Raw genomic sequence first — 24,000 nt, 5'->3', positions numbered from 1 at the left:
GTTTTCTGGACACGCCCATCCCTTAAATGTGAGTTGGGGGTTGCAAAGCCTCTCTCTCACAGTGTGTGTGTGTGTGTGTGTGTATGGCCAGCAAAAACGTATTCAGACATTTGGAGATCAACAATTAAAAATTAATGGTAGTATCAGTAGTATCTAATACACACGCAGAGATATGATAAACCCCTGACACATGACACTCAAGATGCATCTAAGCAGAAAGGGAAAAAAACATCTCTCTCTCTCTCACACACACACACACACACACACACACACACACATTTAATTCATTTATTTGGGATGACCAATACTGATTACAACAACACAGCATTCCAAATATTAATAAAGAGCCCATTTGTGTCTCACACAGCAACACAAACACTGTGCAAGTGCTTACAGCTTTACAGGTAAATCAGGATAAATACATATCAGGGGTAGAGATGGCACCGCCTTCTCCATACATGCAGACTGCCTATGATGGCTGACACAGAGCAGTATTTGGCTATTTGCTTAGATTTTGTCTTGTTAAGTCCAGCAATTTGCAATCCTCTAACACAGAGTCTATGAACATGTCCAAGGCTACCATAAATAAGTATAACCATTTTTTTGTGCTATAACCACCTACTGAAAGAGCAGGAGTTAATGGCTGGTATTTTAACATTTTCTGAGAAACACAGGTCAATGTACATGTCAAAACAACAACCCACTTCCAGAATCACAATAGTTTTTAAAAGATCATCAACAACAACAATGTCTGGAGTGTTTGGAGAGTCTCTGAGAACACTTTCTAGAGAGTTGTCATTCAAGTGTGTGAACCAGTTCAGTTGTATTTTTTTGTTTGTGTGTATTACACTTTGTCCATATACTCTGCGTAGTTCGTTGGTTGTAATATCGACAATGCGATCGTGTCGGGCTATGTAGAGTGCTTTATATGCTGGGCAACCGTTCATTATGTGCGCGGTCGATTCTATTGTGCTGTCGTTGTGTAAAAGGCAGAATGGTTCATGATGTTGTGGATACCATAGGGAGAGGTTATACTGAGTGGGGAGTGTTTGCAACCTAGCTTTAATGACAAATTGTTGAATGCCTGCATTAACAGATGGGTTATGTAGTGCCGAATGTGAAACTGTCCGGTCCGCGCACTGTAGGCATGCAAGTTTACCTTGGAGGCGCAGGTTCACCCACTGATTGCGCTGCTGAGAGTGGAAGTGTTGGAGGATCTCATACCTGCATGTCCGGCTGTTCAGCTTTTTGCTGGTTTCGTCATGGTGTAGAGTCACTTCAGCATGCACATTTAAGTCCATGATTAGCTCCTCGCTGACGTTTACCTGTCCACTGTTGTGCGTATCCAATTTAGCTGTATGTTATTGCTGCTACACAGATCGTTTAGATCAGGCCAATCTGACCCCACTCCAAACCCTGATACACAGACACACAAACACAGACACACAAACACACACACACAAACACACACACAAACACATATGCATGCACACACACACACACACACACACATACACTCATACATGCATGTATGCACACACACTCAAGGGAACACAAACATGCTCACCTTTCTGATTATATTACATTAGATTAATAATTGATCTCTATAAATGATATTCTCAGAGAGACCTGTAGTCACAGATTACTAAAATATTTGTAAATTATATGTCACATATATGTGATTGATGTAGACTGGTCAAAGTTATTACAGGAACCTCAGTGCATTTCATGTGTTGAACTTGAGAGTGTTAACTGACCTATGGTATTTGATATGTTTGATATATCTGATATATCAGTGTGTGTGTGTGTGTGTGTGTGTGTGTGTGTGTGTGTGTGTGTGTGTGTGTGTGTGTGTGTGTGTGTGTGTGTGTGTGTGTATTGGCAGGTTTATAGGAACCTTCCGGATGGTTCTTCAGAAGGTGGTGGAAGAGGGACAGCTGGAGGTGTCGGACACACTGATCGATGACAACAACACAGCCATACAGGTGGGAGTAACACTCCAAACACACACACACACACATGCGCACACACACACACATGCGCGCACACACACACACACACACACACACACACACACATACACACACGCACGCACGCACACACACAGATACACAGACACACAAACACAGACACACAAACACACACACACAAACACAGATGCATGCACACACACACACACACACACACACACACACATATACACACACACTGGACACTGGAGGAGGGACAGCTGGAGGTGTTGGGTACACTGATCAATGACAACACAGCCACAGAGGTGTGAGTAGCACACACACATGTTCCAGTCCCACTTCCACTCTCAAAGTGAGCTTATTGTCTTTGAAAAAATAGCCATGCCTTTATTAGCTTTGGCCGCATACACACATGCTCGCTCTCTCTCTCTCTCTCTCTCTCTCTCTCTCTCTCTCTCTCTCTCTCTCTCTCTCTCTCTCTCTCTCTCTCTCTCTCGCGCCAGCTCTTCCAACACATACACATATACTCTTTCTTCTACGTCCATATATCATATATTCGCCCACCCGCCTATTCTTATACACACACACATACACACTCACACTCCCACACACACACACACAAACACAAACACACACACACACACACACACACACACACACACACACACACACACACACACACATAATATGTAATATGTAATAATTTACCATTTTTATTTACAACAAAAAATGAGGACAAGTTGGTTGTCATAGTAACGCAGAAGTTAGGGTTAATCCATGGCCTCCCTGTTCTCCTGTGTCACTGAAAATTAACTGAATGTCTGAGTTAAAATGTCTAAGCTCCAGGCATTAGAGGGCTTATTTCAGAGCCATGCCACCCCCTTCCCAAACACACACACACGCGCACACACACACACGTGTGCACACACACACACAAAGACCCACCCACACACACACACACGCATACACACACACACACAGACATACACATGCACACACAAACATAAACATACACACACACACACTACTTTTTCTCCTCTTCCTTTTCCCCTACTTTCTTCTCCCTCTTTTTCATCACTCCTCTTTTTTCTCTTCCTCTTCTTGGTTGAAGAACTTTGTTTTACTCTCTTTGCTGTTTCCATTTTGTTATCATCTCAGACGGCCGTTTCCATAGAGATCAGATACCAGACGATGGACATGAGTGTGAAAGTGTGGAGTGACGGCGAGTTCCTGGACATTCCGGATGAATCCGAGGGGATATTCCAGTTTGAGACAGAAAGCCTTCTCTCCGGCCACAGCCAGAGTTCAGGGGTGTCACCGGGACGACGGTCTCTCCAGAACTCCATCCCCACATTCAGGAAGTGAGTACTTGACCTCTATGCTTTAGTTTCCCTTTGCATCATCACCATCATCAGAGCCATCAGAACTGTCACACAGATGATGAAAATGATGACAACAATGACTATGATGATAATGATGATGCTGATGATGATGATGATGAGGATGATGATGATGATGATAATGATGATGCTGATGATGATGATGATGATAATGATGATGATGATGATGATAATGATGATGATGATCAGGATGATAATGATGATGAGGATGATGATGATGATAATGATGATGATGATCAGTATTATCAGGATGATGATGGTGATGATGATGCTGGTGCTGGTGCTGATGCTGCTGGTGATGATGATGATGATGGTGATAATGAATCAGATGATGATAACTGAAGGTATACACCCTCTCTTTAAGATCCTGACATCATTTCTGGGAAATGTCTGGGCCTCATTGGTCCTCTTTGATTGAAGAACTAGAACTATTACGGGAAGAACTAGAACTATTACGGGAAGACTGTAATAAAGCTCTCTCGTGCTCATCTCTTATCAGTCCGCACTGGACACCACGGCTGAGTTTCATTTGCTGAGCTCAGATGAGTAACTGTTGAGAGCAGAGAAATGAGGAGTGTGTGGTGGTGGGTGTATTTAGTGCTGAGGTCTGGGTGTATGGGGAGTCATATTGATTTACACTGAAGTCCTCTGCTTCAGTGCACCAGCTAATACACAGCCACACATACACACACATGCACATGCACACTGCACACATGCATATACGGAAGTGCACATGCGCAAAAACACACACACACACACACACACACACACACACACACACACACATGTGTGTGTATGTGTGTGTGTGTGTGTGTGTGTGTGTGTGCTGATGTGTTTGATGTCTGCTGAAGACCCCATTAGAGGTGATTTAAATGTGAGGAACAGACAGTAATGGCCATCAGGCTCCCTGATTTATTCATCTGCTGCTCTAGTCCTCATCATCTCAGAGCGAATTCTACTGCTTACTCTCCTCCTCATCCGGCTCAGTGTGTGTGTGGGTATGTGTGTGTCAATGTGTGTATGTTTGTGTGTGTGTCAGAGAGAGAGAGAGTGATAGAGAGAGAGATTTATCTTTTATGTGAGTATGTCTGTACTTTGTGCATGAGATTGTATGTACTCTTTGTGCATGAGATTGTATGAGTATGTACGTACATGAGTGTATACCGTGTGTGTGTCTGTGTGTGTGTCTGTGTGTCTATTCATGTGTGTGTGTGTGTGTGTGTGTGTGTGTGTGATTATGCAATCCACCTCTGTGTATAATTAGTGTATCAAGGATGTGGTGTTTGGGTTGCGCCTGGCTGCACATCACTACCCACCCACCCACCACATTCCATTCAGGTAGCACTAAATGAAGCAGCTTTTCCCCCTCACACCTCTGCAGTGTGTTCACAAGCACACAGCCGACTTATCTGTGTGTGTGTGTGTGTGTGTGTTTTCATCATGCTTCTGTATAAAAACACAATACCTACTTTCCTGCGTCTACATACATATCTCTCTGTGTTTGTGTTTGTGTGTGTATGTGTGTGTGTGTGTGTGTGTGTGTGTGTGTGTGTGTGTGTGTGTGTGTGTGTGTTAGTGTGTGTTAGTGTGTGTATGTGTCTGTGTGTGCATCTCTGATGTTGGGGTTGTGTGGAAGGGTGACGGTGAAGTGGGAAAATTACCCACTTCATGTTTATGGTTTCTGATGGATGTCATGGAATGGGCTTTAAATGTAATCCTCAGTCTGCAGGGTAATTACCCTGAGCTTATCAGCCTTATTATTATTATTATTATTATTATTATGGGGAAATGGGGGCTTTTGCTTTTAATTCAGGCAAATGACCACAGGTCGGAATGGAAACGTGGGTCGGAATGGACCCTGGCTGCTGCTGCTTGCACAACGTAACCCCTCACTTTTCACCTCTGCTCCAGTTTCACATGAGAGAGATAGACAGACAGAGAGGAGCACACACACACACACACACACACACTAGTCTTTCCATGTTGGTATTGTCACAGTCGTCCAAGATAAAATGAACCTCTACCTGTCATACCTCATTCTGTTGCCACTGTCATCATGGAGAGTGTCCGCAAAAGGTATTGTGATAGCCTGAAACCTTAAGAATGGCGTTTTAATCAGATTTTTAATAAAAGCCATATTTGTTATGTTTTTTTTTATTAAGAATGTTAGTGCCATGATCAGTCATCTAGGCCTATTCTATTAGCTGTATCACCAATGTTTAAGGTTACTGGCAAGGTTTCGTTTCAGTATTGGTATCGGGATACTTTGGCATCGAGATAGTTATTATTATCAACGTAATAATTTTGGTATCATTACACACTAACACTAATGATGAGCGTTATGAGAGAATGGTTCTTTAGCAGCAGGAAGATGGTGTTGGTTTGTGTTGGTTATGATGATGAGTGGTTCTAGAGACACCCAGTCAGTAATGAGCACGGAGGAGGCTGAGGGAGCTGCTGTGACTTATGGCTGAAAGTCAGCTGATAGGCTGTTAGGGAGATGGTTTCTATGGGGTTTTATAGAAGTGCTGTTAAGGTAATGAGAAATCACAGCAACACAGAGTAACAGCACAACTGCTTTAGACCTCACCCCAAAAAGGGTCTAATACAAACTCAACAGAACATAGACAACTGACACAATACACCCCATTTTCATATTGCATTCTCTCTCTCTCTTACTCTCTCTTTGCCTCACTTTTTCTATCTCTTTCTCTCTCTGTTTGTCTCTCTCTCTCCCTCTCTCTCTCTTTTTGCCTCTCTTTCTATGTGTGTGTGTGTGTGTGTGTGTGTGTGTGTGTGTGTGTGTGTGTGTGTGTGTGTGTGTGTGTAGAGTCCAAAAATGATGTATTGCTCCCTTTCTCTACAGGATGAATAAAGCAGAACGCTTCTTCTGCTTGTTCTCAGACCACAACAATGCTTTTATGATTTATGACTGAGAGGTCGCAGCCTTGCTTTTAAAATCCCATTCACGCAGTCACAATCGCAAAATGCAAAAAAGGCCCATTTATCTTTCAATTGAAACAGGTGTGTATTTGTTTATCTATAAATTGGAGTTATTTGTTACAGGGCATTTCAGAAGTGTCGCAAAGTTCAAGTTCAAGTTCAATTTATTTCTTTGTCCCATATGGGCAATTTGATTGTAGACAGGATCACATACCACACAACAATAGACACAACACACTACAATACAGACAGATATGCACAAAATAATAATTTAGTTGTGATAAATAGGTCTCAAACTCGGTTAGTGCAGGGTGTAGCGCACATATCCCAGTGACAAGTCTTTATTTATGAGATCATGGGATATTCACAAGATGTATTCATTCAACAGAGACTCTTTTTATGTAATGTGAAACACTTAATGTGCAGAACAGGTCTAAATTATACTAAGGTATAGCTGACATCTTTTTTTTCAAAGCGACTTACAAACACTCACAGGTTTGGGGAATCTAACCCAGGCCATCTGCTTACAAAGCAGTCCTTGTTCCTTAGCGATATATCTGTTTTCTGTTGTTATCTTAGGCATCTAGCTTCTAGGCTTGTTTTGTTGTGGTGTGGTGGTGGTCTTGTGGTCGGTATGGTGCCCCCTGCCCTCCCAGTTTCACAGCAGGAGCACCTCTTTGCTCTCATTTGCTCCGATATGCTTATAGTGTGGTGTAGTGTTGGTCATTTAGTACATAAATAATGAGTGTGAACACCAGCATTGTGTGTGTGTGTGTGTGTGTGTGTGTGTGTGTGTGTCTGTGTGTCTGTGTCTGTGTGTCTGTCTGTGTGTGTGTGTGTGTGTGTGTGTGTCTGTGTGTGTGTGTGTGAGAGAAAACCCCATGGGCTTCTAGCATGTTAGATACTGTATGTTCGGAGCCTCTGCAGGATATATCTGTTGTTGTGTATTTAAATGTGTAAAAGCTCATAAATTAATCAGACAGACCCAGTGCTGCCTTTGTTCTATTCAACCTCACCAGGAACCTAATTTACACAAGATTCCTCTCCACCTGCTGGACAGAGGTGAGAGCCTGCAGCTTGGTACAAGGACCTGCTTTGTGTGTGTGTGTCTGTGTGTCTGTCTGTGTGTGTGTGTGTGTGTGTGTGTGTGTGTGTGTGTGTGTGTGTGTGTGTGTGTATGTGTGTGTGTGTGTGTGTGTGTGTGTGTGTGTGTAGAGTCCAAAAATGATGTATTGCTCCCTTTCTCTACGTGCACAGGATGAATAAAGCAGAACGCTTCTTCTGCTTGTTCTCAGACCACAACAATGCTTTTATGATTTATGACTGAGAGGTCGCAGCCTTGCTTTTAAAATCCCATTCACGCAGTCACAATCGCAAAATGCAAAAAAGGCCCATTTATCTTTCAATTGAAACAGGTGTGTATTTGTTTATCTATAAATTGGAGTTATTTGTTACAGGGCATTTCAGAAGCGTCGCAAAGTTCAAGTTCAAGTTCAATTTATTTCTTTGTCCCATATGGGCAATTTGATTGTAGACAGGATCACATACCACACAACAATAGACACAACACACTACAATACAGACAGATATGCACAAAATAATAATTTAGTTGTGATAAATAGGTCTCAAACTCGGTTAGTGCAGGGTGTAGCGCACATATCCCAGTGACAAGTCTTTATTTATGAGATCATGGGATATTCATAAGATGTATTCATTCGACAGAGACTCTTTTTATGTAATGTGAAACATTTAATGTGCAGAACAGGTCTAAATTATACTAAGGTATTTAGCTGACATCTTTTTTTTCAAAGCAACTTACAAACACTCACAGGTTTGGGGAATCTAACCCAGGCCATCTGCTTACAAAGCAGTCCTTGTTCCTTAGCGATATATCTGTTTTCTGTTGTTATCTTAGGCATCTAGCTTCTAGGCTTGTTTTGTTGTGGTGTGGTGGTGGTCTTGTGGTCGGTATGGTGCCCCCTGCCCTCCCAGTTTCACAGCAGGAGTACCTCTTTGCTCTCATTTGCTCCGATATGCTTATAGTGTGGTGTAGTGTTGGTCCAGCATTGTGTGTGTGTGTGTGTGTGTGTGTGTGTGTGTGTGTATGTGTGTGTGTCTGTGTGTCTGTGTGTCTGTCTGTGTGTGTGTGTGTGTGTGTGTCTGTGTGTGTGTGTGTGTGTGTGTGAGAGAAAACCCCATGGGCTTCTAGCATGTTAGATACTGTGTGTTCGGAGCCTCTGCAGGATATATCTGTTGTTGTGTATTTAAATGTGTAAAAGCTCATAAATTAATCAGACAGACCCAGTGCTGCCTTTGTTCTATTCAACCTCACCAGGAACCTAATTTACACAAGATTCCTCTCCACCTGCTGGACAGAGATGAGAGCCTGCAGCTGGTACAAGGACCTGCTTTGTGTGTGTGTGTCTGTGTCTGTGTGTCTGTCTGTGTGTGTGTGTGTGTGTGTGTGTGTGTGTGTACGTTTACAGTAGCCTACATTAACAGTTGCATTTACAAAGTGGGCTTTGTGTTGTCTCTTAAATGTCACCGGGCCTGGTCAAATATACCTTGTTTATTTCATCAAAAGTAAGTTTTATGTGGTAACCTAGATGTAATAGCACAGGCGGTTTATAGAGGATATTTGGTAATGCAGTAGTAATAACCTGGCAGTGGTAATGCAGTAGTAACAACCTGACAGTGGTAATGCAGTAGTAATAACCTGACAGTGGTAATGCAGTAGTAACAACCTGCCAGTGGTAATGCAGTAGTAATAACCTGACAGTGGATTTAGTTGACTGACTTTGTTTCAGTTTTTTTTTCAGGGCAAATCTCAGTCCTCCTTTTCTTTGCATAAATCAGTTCTTTCATGTCTTGCTGTGATGTGAGGTTTGTGTCTTGCAGCCTATATTCACGTTATTTTTTTAAACTTATTCCTTTTGGCTGATGCTTTTATCCAAAGTGACCTACATATGTAATTTATTACAAGGCCCATTCTCCCCAGAGTAACTCAGGGTTAAGTACCTTGGTCAAGGGCACAACGGCGGCAACCGGGAATTGAACCAACAACTTTTCTGGCTACTGCATGCTAACCCAGCTCCATCTCCTGTCTCCAACTTGTTGAGGTGCTTTGGCTATGAATGATGTTGTCTCCACTTTATGCTTTGCAGTGGCAGATTGTGCTGTGTGTCTCTGTACTGTGGTGTACTCAGGGCCGAGTGTGTCTGATGTCATTTCCTGTTTTCCATCATTTTCTATCACAGTACACAGGTTAATCACAGTATCACTCCAGAGTAAATGTAGCTGCTGTTATTGTGTACAGTAATCAGGTTCAGAGCGATGTGTTAGTGTGTGTTATTGTGTAATCTGGGTCAGAGTGTATGTTTGTGTGTGTGTGTATGTACTGTATGTATGTGTTTGTATGTGTAGGATACATACAGATGCTGGATATCCCGTATACGTGTCTGTGTGTGTGTGTGTGTCTGTGTGTGTCTGTGTGTGTGTGTGTCTGTGTGTATGTGTGTGTGTGTGTGTCTGTGTGTGTGTGTGTGTGTGTGTGTGTATGTGTGTGTTCTGATTTCTCTCATACCCCTTTAATCATTCACAGACCCAAAGCTCTCAACCCCACCCCCCCCCCCCCCCCCCACACACACACACACACACACACAAGCACACACACTCTCACACTCTCTGTGTGTGTGTGTGTGTGTGTGAATTCTTCTGATGATATGTAGGTCACTCGGGCTGTGAGCTGTATTTTTAATGTGCTTCTCTCCCTCTCCTTCTCAGTGGTGCCAGTGAGCACCATTACCATACATACATAAATAACAGTACTCCGCTCAAGTCCCAGGATGCCCCTCTGTTTGGAATGATGAGGTGTCTGTGGCCATTCCACAATCCCTCTGGATGTCCTGCAGCACATTCTGAATTCCACAGGAATGTGAAATGACACAGAACCTCCAGAGCAGAATAGCACAGGAAAGAAAAGAACGGACCCCAACAGAACCGAACAGAACAGAGCAGAGCAGAGGAGAACAGTAGAGAGATGAGGAGAGGGGGCGAGAGGGGGGCAGAACAGAAAAGAACGGAACCCAACAGAACGGAACGGAGCAGAAGAGACCTCTAGAGAGATGATGAGAGGGGACGAGAGCAGAGCAGAGCTTTGTGGTCATGCATTATAGAGGTGGTCAGTGAGTGAGCACCCCTATAACGAGGACAGAGGAGCCCCCTCTGTAGTCTTCTATTCCCAGAGCTGATTTTCCTCTGGGAAAATAAAATGAAATATTCTACCTCACCTTACATCAGAAACACTCCCTCTTTCTTTCTGTCTGTTTCTCTTGCTCTCTCTTTCTCTCTCTCTCTCTCACACACACACACACACACACACACATATGTAAGTGGTGCAGTGCAGGTGGTCTGCAATGTTATTCCTGATCATGCGCTTGGTGTGTGTGTGTGTCTTTGTGTGTGTGTCTTTGTGTGTGTGTGTGTGTGTGTGTGTGTGTGTGTGTGTGTGTGTGTGTGTGTGTGTGTGTGTGTGTGTGTGTGAAGCATCTGTGAAGCATCAGTGGTCTTAATGACAACCTGACATTGAGAGGGTGACAGGTTGTCCAACCAGGTTTTGGGTCATGTGTCATGCTACTGTGTGTGTGTGTGTGTGTGTGTGTGTGTGTGTGTGTGTTTGTGTGTGTGTGTGTGTGTGTGTGTGTGTGTGTGTGTGTGTGTGTGTGTGTGTGTGTGTTTGTGTGTGTGTGTGCAATTGTGTGAAATGACTGATGATATAATATACATATTGAAACCCCAATGTATCTGTTCCTGTTTTTGTAATAAGACATTTCTCTCAGCGGAAGAGGAACAGGGCACGCCTGTCAGTGTTTCTTTAGTTCAAGTTTAAGTTTGCTTTTCTATTCATTCTGCACCTAACTTCCCTAACAAATGCACACAGAAATGCACACAAATACACCCCCCCACACACACACAGCATAACAGCATGACCTTTAAGAAATCTGTCAGTTTATAATAAAATAACAAATTATGTTTGGAGAAAAAGATGTAACGCACCAGCACATGAATTGGTTGACCTTTAGTTTGTTTTCATAGACTCCCTTTCTCTCTCTCTCTCTCTCTCTCTCTCTCTCTCTCTCTCTGATAGTCTCTCTGCCTTTGAATGCAGCAAATGTGCAGCAAAGATACACAGGAGTGGCAAACAGAAACTAAGCAGATCTTTTTTGAGGAGCGTGATCATGCCCCCCCCCTCTCTCTGTCCTTTACTGGCATTACTGTATTTCTCTCTCTGTCTCACTCTCTCTCATTGATGTCTCTTTGTCTTGTTGTTGATAGTATTGTTGTGTGTGTGTGTGTGTCTGTGTCTGTGTGTATGTGTGTGTGTGTGTGTGTGTGTGTGTGTGTGTGTGTGTGTGTGTGTGTGTGTGTGTGTGTGTGTGCAGTGCTGTGAGTGTTGTGACTTTAGTGTTGGTGTATGGCAGCTTCAGTTTCTATCTACCTGTCTGCCTGAAAGCATTGTGTGGGGCAGGGATCATGGAGACCTGAGCGGCTGCTAATAGACCCAATGAGTCCCCAGTCACACTTCCCTGAGGACTTCCAAGACTTCCCCCAGGGCATGCATCCATAACACTCATCACACCAGGGTTCATGGCTTCACCATGCTGTCTGTGTATCAGACATTAGCGTTCAGGACTTCACCATGCTGTCTGTGTATCAGACAGAAGTGTTTAGGAAATAGATGCTGTTTGTTGTGTGTGAAGTATGCTATTAAAAACTGTCTCCTTAATTTCAAATGGAGACACCGAGTTGACTGAGTTGATCCAATATTAATCCAGTGTATCTAGAGCAGGTAAAGCCCAGCACAATGTTGCAAAGAGAAGCCAAGACAATAAAAAGAACAGATCTAGAACACTCATGGTTATATATTAATGACAGAATATACTCGCTCACTCACTCACTGACTGACTCACTCACTCACTCACTCACTCACTTACTCTCCTTTATCTTTATGACGAGCTGTTTGTTCTTCCACTGACCATGCGTTTGCTTGACCATGTGAATGGTTCTCCCTGCAGTGGACAAAAAAATGTAAACCCAACAGTCGGGCAGTATTGAGGCCTGTAAAGGATATTGTCCAATACGTCGACAACATAATTGTTGTGCCAGCCAGGCCTACTTCTCCCTGAGCAGCCCTGCAGTGGACCTGTAGCGTTAGTGTCATTGTGCTGTAACGTCACGCAGTTTTATCGTCCCCCTGAGACCGTCCCCTTGAGAGAAAGCCCCGGTGGCATCGGCCCCAGCCGTGAAAATTCATCAGGCTCGAGTTTCTTCTCCGCTTAATTACGCCAGGCGAGCGGCTGGCCTGCCAGCTGCCTGGACCAAGTCCTTGGCTTTTCACCGTGGGTCAGCGCCCATCAGCTTCACACACCTCTCTGGTTCCTGCACAAGAAAAAGACACACACGTACACACATATACAGGTTTTTCAGTTGTTCCACACTGGATAAGACTTTAGGTTCTCCAGAGCACCTCGAGGGAACTTAGCCTTGACATAACATTACAGTAAAGGTTCTTAATTATGGTTCCCCTGCATACTTCTGCCAGAATGATCTCTTTGGTTCTGCACTAATCACCTGTGCATTCCTGTATAGTTCTGTGTCTGAAGGGGTTTTCTAGCTGATAGCACTCTAGGGTGAGGAACCCTCAACCCAGACATGTTCCTCTGAACCCAGAAACGTTTCATAGCCATTGAGTACCATAAGTACTACTTAGGCTTCAGCACAGCATCCATTAGGTGTTCTTTAACATGGGTAGGAGTGCCAGTATAAAAACAGTGGAGTTCCTGTATAAAATGTACCGTATGTGAAGTGTGTGGACATGTGAATAAAAAAACATTTGATAAAGTCTACATGTATGATAAAAAACACTAGTGCATCAGAAATATGATTGTATGTGTGCTTATGTGTGGATATTTCCCCAAGTGCATGACTGTGTGTGTGTGCGAGTGTGCACACTTAGGTGTGTGTGTGTGAATGAGTGTGCTGGTGCGTGTCTTTGGCTCAGAGGTCCTTTCTAGTTCACTCTAGCTCATTCGCATCCCTGTCTCATTCCAGACCTTTCTGCCGTGGTACCAGTCTGCCCCTCCCTGTCTTCTCTTCCACCTGTCTTTCTCCTCCTCCTCCTCCTCTCCACACAGACAACTAAAGAGCCCACCTGGTGGCCACACACACCTGAGTTTTATACCTGTCTTCTTGCACACACACACACACACACACACACATACACACACACACGCATGTGCTGAGACTAGTCTCTCTGTGTGGATCAGTGTTGTATCTGATGGTGTTTGAGCACATGGTACGTATCAGCTGTGTCTGATTTCACCTCCCATTTCCTCCTCTTCACCTGGTGTACCTGAGAGGTAGGTTGCTAACATTATGTACAGTAATACTTTCTGTCTTTGGGGACTTTTTCTGTGAATTGTGTAGAGATTGGAAATTAGACTTTGTCAACGTCTGCGTTGTTGATATTAAACTGTTCAGACTCAGAATCAGACTAACACTGCACCTCAGCAGCTTTTGAGGCACAGTCGTTAATGCTGTGTAAGACATGGCTGTGGACTCTTTTCAGTACTTTTGAGATAAATGTGATTTTAAGATGCACTGGTTTTATATTGGCAGTTGTATGAACTTTATTTGTTGGGTATCCATACATGTCAGTAGTTGACTGCAGATTCACAAAATTAAATTCAGAATTCTATAGAATTCTAGGTAACACTTTACTTGACAGTATCGACATAAGAGTGACATGACACTGTCATAAACATATGACACTCTCATGACACATGAACCCTAACCCTAACTCTAACCTAAACCTAAACCTAAACCTAATCCTAACCCTAATTTGTTATGACAAAAACCGAATGTCACCTAATAACAGAAGTGTTATGTCATAAATGTGTATGACTTGTTTATGACACATTCATGACAGTGTCATGTCACTCTTTTGTCGATACTGTCAAGTAAAGTGTAACCGAATTCTCTATTAGAAAGGACCGAAAGGGGTTTTGTCTAAAGAGTTGACCAAGTCTTACAAACGTTTCAGCTGGATATCTCATATCGTTCATGAGATATGCCTTTTCAATCATGAAGAGAAAATTGTGACAAAAAACAGCATTTCATATATAGCCTGCCTTTTGTGTTGACACTTTTGTATGATGAAACGATGGTAGACACTTAAGACAACAATGAGCAAAAATCAGAGACCATGTTGTCAAACCTGTTTGAACTGATATGGAATATTGTAAGTCATTTAATATTCTGAAAGTAGCTAATGTTAGGTGTGTATCTTGCAGTACTGTTATACTCTATGTTGTTTGCTATGTTGTTTGTTTTGATTGATGTCATGTTGCAGTGTCCAAATGCGTAAATCAGGAGCAGTTATTCTCTTCAAGTGATCTGCACACTCTCTGTCAGTGTTTTTGACTTCCTGAGTTATCCTGAGTTCAAAGTAATGAGACACCCCACAGACTTTTCCCCTCGTTTTTGAGAAGCTTACGGAGGGGGTCGGAACAGAATGATTGAGCCAAGCAAAAATCCTTTCATCCTCTCTCGGACACGGACTCACATCCGCGGCCAGTTGGACCGTCCTGTGCGTTATGATGAATAATTAACGACGCTCATTTGTCGGCCCGCTCGATGACGCCAGCGTGGCTTTGTGTGGGCACTGATATCTGATCCATATAATATCCGCGGAGTCACAGGAACCCGGGGGCCACTGTGTGCCAGGGGTCCTGAAGTGAGACGGACTGACCGTCCTGCCATGATGCTTATCACAGCCTTTTTCCATCCAGACAGATAGAAACAGAGAGAGACAGAGAGAGAGAGAGAGAGAGAGATATGAAAGAACAGGAAGATCAGGGGTGAGGTGTGGACCTAGTGTTCCTACTGAGTTTATATTTACATCTATATATTCCATATGTATATTTATTTGCTTATCTATCTGTAGCCAGAGTCGTAGATTATTTCCCTCCATTTCCTTTGTGACATTTCACCTGTAAAAACCTAGGAACCAATCAGATGACAGAGCTAGAGAGAGTATACTGTACATAGATATGGATTATCCTGAGGAATATGTGCAAATATGGATTCAGAGGTTTTGTTGAAGGATATGAGGAATTTGTTCGCCTTTGTATTTTAACTACATGGTTTTAGGGTGTGACTTTGACACTAGTGCTGGTATGAAGGCAAGCTAATGCATATGTTATTAACTGCCAATAAACGTTATCAACAATTCTGTTACACCATAAATCATACAAACAGTTATAGTCTAAAGAATTGCTTACGTTGAAAGGATAATCTAGAATTAAGAAAAGGATAATCTAGAACTTTTCTAAGAGCCAGGTTTTATCTTTGCCTTGTGAACCAGTGCAATTTGGGTAATAATGCACATCTTGGAGAGGGTCTGCTTGCTCCTACCGGTCAGCCGTTTTCCAGAGTAATTGTGCTGAAGCATTATGACTCACCTGGGTGGTGTAAAATCCTACCAGGATCTAAAGTGTGCTTCAGCTCTAAGTGGATATTTGAGTGCTGCTACTCACTTTGTTCCCTGGAGAAGAAGGAGGGCTTGCTGTAAAATGGTGCTTTAATGGTGCCTGAACATTTGTTGCACCCTTAAGGGCGTCCCTTGAGTAAAATGAGATTTGATTTGGGCGAGAGAATGCTGTCCTCTCTATAGAAAAGAGGGAGAGCTTTTCTGAAAGAGATGGTCTGGATGCACTCCTGATCTATAAGGAGGAAGACAATTTGCAGTAACCTGTTGGGGTACAAGTCTAGTATCCTCTCCAGAGAAGGAGAAAGCTGAAAACTGTGACTTTTAGCGGTGCTCAAATATACAACTGATTGTTGAGAGAAACACCAGCCTTGCGATGAATTGACATTTCAGTAATTTTGTGGGAATGTTTGGCCACCTCTCCAGAGAATTGGAGAGGTTTGCTGTGAATTGGAATTTGAGTGGAGAGGAAGGTAGAGCTTGCTGAAAGTGCTTATTTGAACAGCGTCTGAATGAATGTGTAGAAACAGAGGGGGGACGGGGACGGATTGCTGCAAAGTCTGATTTGAACAGTGTAGTGTTTACATGCACCTATAGGGAAGAGGAAAGGTGTCAGGCCTTACCCCTTCCCCACCTTTATAGAGGTGTGTAAATGTGTGTGTTTGCTAGAATTGTGATCTGACAGAGGTGTGTGTGTGTGTGTGTGTGTGTGTGTGTGTGTCTCCAGAGCAGGGAAAGGCGTCTTCTCTGCCATGAAGCTCGGGAAAACTCGCATCTCCAAAGATGACCACAAGAGAGCAGGTAATCCCATGGTCTTATACTTTCATTTACATAAACATTTATTCATCTGGCAGACGCTTTTTTCCAAACAGACTAAAATGAGCCTCGGGGGGTGGCTCAGGAAGCAGAGTTTTCTGGAGGGTAAGAGAGCTTTGGAGAGCAAGAGTTTGAAGCTTCTCAGTTTGAAGCCTAGGGGTCTGCTCTCTTCAACAGATTGGCCTCCCCCCAAGATCCTTGATCTTTAGGAAGGTATTGCTGGGTTGTACAGCAAGAATTATGCACGTCCATCTCAAAACTTAGTGCTGGAACCACCATGCATGGAGTGCAAAAGTAGATACATTCATTAAGATAAACAATTTTGAAACTCATATTTGAGATATAAAAGGTGTTTTTATAACATTTTGTCTTTCTTTTTAACCATTGTGTTTAATGTAAGTCTTAAACTGACTTTTCTGAATTTTCTGGCAAACCCCTATCGCAATTTGATGCTTGTTGTTAAGTTACTATTTTGGTTCCTGCGTAGACGATGCTGCTGTCCTGGAGACAGAGGACCTGGATCGCAAGGCCATGCGCCTGGGCGGTATCCTCGACCCCGACACCATCTCCCTCGCCTCTGTTACTGCGGTAACCACCAACGTCTCCAACAAAAGGTCAGCAGCCTTCTTCAGATGCAGATTATTTAATGATTTTTATGGGATGCATTGTAAGGTTAAAATGCCTATTACATTTTTTTTCAGTCACTAACAAGCGTTTGTCTAACCAGTTGTTACATTTCTCTCTAAACAACTCACAACTCTAAACACAATTAGCACAGCATCAGTCTTTTGTGGCCATACCATTCATACATTTGATGTCATTTTCACATAATATGCAGTCAGTGAACACATTTCCACAATGCTTACATTTTCTTCACAAACAAGCTATACCTCCCAACAAAATTATGGATTGTTTTTGCAGTATTTACGAATGTTAACACACAACATCCCACAATAGCAAAAACAATATTCCAAACCTTAGATACAGTATAAAAACCTCTGCTTCTGCTACCAAGCGGTTTTATTCCATCGCCTTGGTTACTATAATATCAGATACGATGTTTATAAAAACATGTGCCCTAACCCTGAAGATCGCAGAGATTAGATACAGTAGTTTTGTGCTTTTTTTAGTTCCCCCCCTTTTTATCTGGGCTTTTTGATGTTGTATTTTTGTTTGGAATGCTCTTGTGTGTTTCATGGATATTTTGTTCCCTGTAAGCAATACTGTAAACTTTTTCTGTTCTATCATACTGTAAACAGTATTTCTACTGAACCTCCTGTAGTAAACAGTAAAGGAAAAAAAAAACGTATTTGCTTTTTACTAGAATGCTTTTGAATGTGAACATTACATGTGGACATACAGTTCCCAACCAGAAATGCAAATACCTGTAAAACTGAAACATAAAAGTCTATGCAGTTTTTGTAATGTCAACAATTGCCAGTATTTTGAAACCTGGTGTACTTTGATTGAATGGATCATGGCACAATGATTTTTGGGCCAAAAACATATGTTAGTACATCTTGATATAAGCTGATATCTCTTAAGCCAATTGAAAGATATTCATCAAACTTGGTCTACTTACCCACTACAAGTTGTCACTACAAGTGCTGGCAAGACAATTTAGGTCTTGAGGTCAAAGGTCAAGGTTACAAGGGGTCACACAAATGCACTCACATGCAGTATTTGGTTCATATCTCCAAAGCAGACTGATGGATCTTCATTAACTCTAGTACATTTATTGTCTATACAAGTTAGATGAACTTAGGGACTCAGGGCCATGGGGTCAAAGGTTAAGGTCAGTTTCATCCCCTGACATGAAAGGTTATAGACGGTGGAGACATGCTAATCAACATGCCATGTTCAATTCAATTACTGTAAATATAGTGAACTTTTTTTATGTTGCACAACTTGGTTGTTTTTGACATTGGGAGTCCCTATCTACAGCACAATGAGTATAATACTCCTCCTTTGTATATAAGAATCAAGAATCTGATTGCAATTACTGTATGCAAATGTGCTTAGCAGTTACATAACAGTGAAATACTTCCACTAGCATAGTCATGACCTAACCAATATCTCTTTCAATATGACCCATGCAGTCCTTTCCACAGTACAAGCAGTGCTACTTCCAGCTGTAAATTATACCTTTCTTTGCTGTTGTGACTTTCCATAAGTTAGTATGACTGTTAACTGTGGCCCTTGCTATTTTTCCCTTCATGGACAAGGTGTTGTCCACTTTCTCCTAGCAATTTCTGTGACCCTGAAGACTAGCATTGTCTTCCAGTTTTGATGTAATGTGGCATGTCCATTGTTATCTGTTCAGTTGAAGTTAGGGGTGGGCAAAAAATAATATCTAAATATTTTGGAAGATTTTGACGGTAGATATCAATAATAATAATAATTTGTTACAAGCCACCTTATAATTTCTTAAGCACATTAAGGGACACAAAGTATTAGGATAGCAGTTCATTTTCTAAATTTTGTTTCTGAAAGATGAGACTGTTGTAAGAAGCAATATTTTCCCCTGGGATGAATATCAGTATTTAGTTGTGCTCAGTACTGTCTTGATTCATTATTTTCCATTTCACTGCAATGGATGATGAGACTAACTTGACTCTCGCCAGATGAATTTCGTTCCGCCTAGCTCCACTAATCCATCTGGGATCGATCAATTGGAGTGGGGTTTCAGAAGGCTGGGCCTTATCAAAAATCCTTGCATATGATTGAATAAGCCACTTGTCCGTCCTCTATTAAAGGACAGGTTCGGTACTTTACACTTAAAGTCCTGTTTTCAGATAGTTTATGATTAAATAGAACGTTTAAGATTGAAATTTGGACACATGCTGCTGTCCTGAGAATTTCCGGTTTCTGTGGTAGCGCCCCCCCTCCTCCACAACACTGCATAGGTGCACTGGAACAATCCTTCCTAAAACGCATTAAACTTTTGTTTACAAAGACGTGAAACTCACCGAGTGGTCAGGGGTGTTCGCTGATATGCTCACACAAAAATCGCTACAAAAGATGCTTTCCAACAGGTGTTTTACCATGCGTTGCAAAACTGTGGAGCTATTTTTCCAAACGCCTCACACCCGTACATTCCTCCGTTGAGAGCTTGAATAATAGACACTCCAGCCCAGTTGGTGGCGATAATGCACCTTACACCGTCTTGCCAATTACAAGCAAACCACTGGCATTTCATTGAATACACAGAACAAGCAGAGGAGTATTTTGCAACAGACAGCTAAAAATGAGGCGATTTTGTGCAGTTCCGAATTGCGGGAAAATTCATAGCAAAAAAAGTTGTCACAGACTTCCTTTCAACGATCCAGAATAGTAGGGGGGGATTATCAACAAAAAAGGGCCTAATCGTTACGCAGTGGATAGAAGCACCAAAATTGGTACAGACACTCTTTATGATGTATCTCATCATTTGAGAAGGGGTGCCCAACATTTCTGGTTCATTTAGGTCATTTTTTAAGGGAAAATCCAAGATGGCCACCTAAAACGACCCAAGGATAATAAAACATTACATAGTTGGGCATCATGGTTTATTCTGCTACTTTATTATTTTACATTTGATATATATAGAGATGGTTAACAAATAATATGTGCAAGATAACCCATGAAAATAATCTTACATGCCTTTTATACAGCTTTAAAGGGGGGAAAACAGGCTTAAAATGGTCAGAATGACATGACTCCCCAAATTAATCCTCATCTGAGAAGTTAATTATTTATGTATGCATAACATAAATATTTTTAAAAACTTTTGGAAGAATCACTTAATAATTTTCAAAAGACAGTTTATTGCTAAAATGTCCACATGATCAGAGATCAAGCCCTAAATAGGGGCACAACTCATTGACCAAATGTTATGCCAGTGTTAGCGTTAGCATTAGCCAATGTAGAACCACTAGCTGGGTTCCAATTATCAAGCTAAATCTAGGCAAACAAAGGCATCCCTAGGCTAATTGTGTCCCCATGATCGCCTGGGGTGCGTATTTGTGAATCTGTGGGGCTTCCTGGGGGGTATTGTACCGTTATTTCGGGAATAACATTAGAAGCTACGAAATTTTGATTTGTACTACAGTAACGGTAGCCAGCTAGTATTTAGATGTGCAGTATGTACATTGAGTAGTACTGAGAGTACTCAGAGAAGTATACACTACAATTCCAGCTGTTACTTGTCAACCAAAGGCCATCTTAGTGCCAAAAGTTAACCAAACCGAACTTACCATGGGCAATAACAGAGGAGGAAAAGTGGGGTGAGCATGCAATCAAACTGATGCTTCACTTCAGCCAGAACTGTCTGACCCACCTGCTATAAACTCACTCCTTCCTCTCTTTCATGAAAAAGCTGCCAGCTTTGCTATGGTCAGACATGGTATGAATGTTGTAAAACAATTGACAGAGAACCTAAATTCCGGCCAGGTCCCAGTTATGGCATTTGACCAACCACTATATTTACAAAAATGGTTCAGTGGAGTGATCCAGAGATCCAGACTGTTATGGAGAGAGGTTTGTGATGCTTGGTGGGTTACACATAGAGATGGCTCTATGGAACACAATCGAATAACTTTTAGATGGAAGTAGTTGAACAACTGCACTATGTGATAATGGGGTGGCTACCTCTGGAACAGCAGACTCCTTCTAAAGGGTGGGCTGCATGGAAACCATTTCCAGAAGTAAAGGATGCCTTCATTGCTATGACAGCAAATCCTTTTCAACTACTTAGCCAGGAATCAAACATGTTTGCATTGCTGGAGAAGTACACTTGTGTTCTTTACGATAAGAAAACGGATCTTGAAAAAGTCCATGATTTCAGGAAGGACTTGTTTTCTCAAATATGTCTCTCAATGAAAAATATTCCTCCCACACAGGCTGCACTGATACAGCATTCAAATAGAGCAGTGTACCAAGCTAGCATTTGGTCCAAAGGTCTGCAGGCTACCCAGTCAATGCCTTCTCCTGAAAAATATGGATGGACCCAATTAGATTATTTTTGGACACCTTTATGGACACTTTTACCAGAGGCAGCCAAAGTATGTAGAGAACCTCTTAAATGTGGCAGCAAAGGTGAGCCTCTCTGCTCTCGAAAGTGCCGATGCTGGGTTGCCTTGCACAGTATTATGCCAATGTGCCAGAGCATGTGAATAGATGCAAATATGCCGTATGTAGACTAGGACTAATGTAATCTAGTGTGGTGTTTTACTGTGTCTTAAGAAGTTGCAGGGGACATGTGTGCTTAATTGTATGCTTTTTATGAGGTCTGTCTGAGGTGCTTGAGTGTCTGTGTTTATAGTATCCTTGAGACAATTGGTGGATATAGCCATAGTGTAGCCGTATTGTCTGCTTAAAACAGAGACATATCTATGACACTTATACCTAATTTCATGCTTTTAGGAGGTTGTTTAGGTGGCCTTTGAAATAGCTGCCAATTGTGTGGATAGGCAGTGCAGCCTTTTTTCAATTTCTTTAAAAATTCACTTCCCGTTTAAGATTTCTTTGAGTAATCTTCCAGGATAACGTAGACCCAAGGGACATATATCAAATTTCAAGCTTTTAGGAGGTTGTTTAAGTGGCCTCTGAATCAGCTGTCAATTATATGGGTGGCCATTTTGAATTTCTTCAAAATCTCACTTCCTGTTTGAGATATGTTTGGTCACCCCTTCTATGATGTCTTAGGGTCACCCAAGGAATATATATACGCTTTTAAGAGGTTGTTTAGGTAGTGTTTGAATCAGCTGCCAATTTTGTGGCGGGGAGTGCGGCATTTTTCAATTTTTAAAAAATTCACTTCCTGTTTGAGATTTTTTTGGGCATCCCTTCTAGGATGTCTTAGGGTCATCCAAGGAACATGTATACCAAATTTCAAGCTTTTAGGAGGTTGTGAAGGTGGCTTTTGAATCAGCTGTCATTTGTATTGGCGGCCATTTTGAATTTCTTCAAAATCTCACTTCCTGTTTGAGATATTTTTGGGCACCCCTTCTAGGATGTCTTAGGATCACCCAAGGAACATATCTACCACATTTCATGCTTCTATCCACCGCGTAACGATTTTTCACATAATCTCCCCTACTAGAAAGGCTAAAGCTGTGGCTGGAATTTCTGGGGTTGGATGTGAGCACACCTGTTGAGAATCTGCAGAAAGCTGATCACGTCTCGGCGGTCTGTATTTTAGTGAACTTCGCTGGAGGTCGAAAAAAATCGCCCAAAAAGCTCTTTCGCCTGAGAAATACAGCGGTTCCCACATTACCTCCTGGGACGACAGTCTTAAAGTTGGCTACACACGTTCGCATCCTATGCCTAACACCGCAGCCTCTGCATGGGTTGTTTTCCCCTCCCAAGAAGAGTTAATAGTTGGGTCCATATAGTCTGTCTTTTCTAAAAAGTTTTCTCAGATACCAGCTGGGCCGGCCCTACCGTAGTGATAAGCGTCAGGGAGGATGGATGGTAGAAAGAGGCCATGAGGGACTGGAAAGGCCAGGTAAAAAAGACGAAAAGTATTGGAGGAAAATGCTGCCAAATGTGCCAAGCTTCCAGATTTTTTTTGAAGAGGACAGAATAAGTGGCAACTGGTAAATTAGCCATGATTATAGCGCCGTAGCCTAATTATTGGGCTAATACTGGACGTTGTAGCGTTGTCAACCTATTCGCAAGCAACATATTCAATTAATTAAAAAAATTAGCCTTTTTGTATCATCCAATATGGCGATTCATAGACTTTGCAAATATTATGCAAATATTGATAACAAAACTCAAGCTTGATCTATGTATGCAGTAGCCTAGGCCTAAAAATAAAAGTAGCCTCTGAGCAGCAGATCAGCCAGTCCCCCGCTGAAAATTATGAGCCTGAAATTCGCTATGACTACAGGGACAAGTAGAAAGGATAATAGAGTTAACCATATGAATTAAAATTATTTTATGTAAGAAAGAACAGTAGGCTATATGACAGCAGTAGGCTACATGATCAACCTATATGCCTTGTTTGCTCAGAAGTGGGTGTAGTAAAGGAGCAAATCACCAAACAACATGATAGCTGACCCATGCAGAAAAAGCATGTAAACAATAGTTCAATATGCCTCTTAGTGTAATTGTGGGATACATTTCAAATGCTTTATTTCTTCCTTCCTGTTTTTGTTAACTTATCAACTTATCCTTGTGGAATATTGGTAGCCTATAATAAAAACTACAGGATAGTAAGAGCTGAAATGTTGCCTTATTCATCCAATTTCCACCACCACTAAAAAAGTGGGCGAAATCACTCTCAACGGAAGCGATCCCAGATGGATGTGAGTGGAGTAAACATTGGTCTAGTGTTATC

The 24,000-nt window shown here is 42.0% G+C and overlaps 1 protein-coding gene and 1 long non-coding RNA gene across 3 annotated transcripts in view; one reads left to right on the top strand and one right to left on the bottom strand.

Moving 5' to 3' along the window:
• The window catches only part of otofa (otoferlin a), a 129,959-nt gene that overhangs the window by 51,436 nt on the left and 54,523 nt on the right, over nucleotides 1-24,000 (top strand). For both annotated transcript variants that reach the window (XM_042094384.1, XM_042094385.1), the window contains exons 4-7: nucleotides 1,886-1,985; nucleotides 3,129-3,331; nucleotides 16,588-16,661; nucleotides 17,164-17,290. In XM_042094384.1, coding sequence (XP_041950318.1) covers nucleotides 1,886-1,985; nucleotides 3,129-3,331; nucleotides 16,588-16,661; nucleotides 17,164-17,290 — 504 coding nt within the window. The remainder of the gene's footprint in view (nucleotides 1-1,885; nucleotides 1,986-3,128; nucleotides 3,332-16,587; nucleotides 16,662-17,163; nucleotides 17,291-24,000) is intronic.
• The window catches only part of LOC121711121, a 22,122-nt gene continuing 16,956 nt past the window's right edge, over nucleotides 18,835-24,000 (bottom strand). Inside the window, exon 3 of the long non-coding RNA XR_006032261.1 lies at nucleotides 18,835-18,911. This is a non-coding gene — a long non-coding RNA (uncharacterized LOC121711121). The remainder of the gene's footprint in view (nucleotides 18,912-24,000) is intronic.

This window comes from Alosa sapidissima, chromosome 6, assembly GCF_018492685.1.
Source record: "Alosa sapidissima isolate fAloSap1 chromosome 6, fAloSap1.pri, whole genome shotgun sequence".
In the NCBI taxonomy this organism is placed as follows: Eukaryota; Metazoa; Chordata; class Actinopteri; order Clupeiformes; family Clupeidae; genus Alosa; species Alosa sapidissima.
Note: the sequence above shows the minus strand (reverse complement) of the source record. Positions and strands in the feature narration are given on the sequence as shown.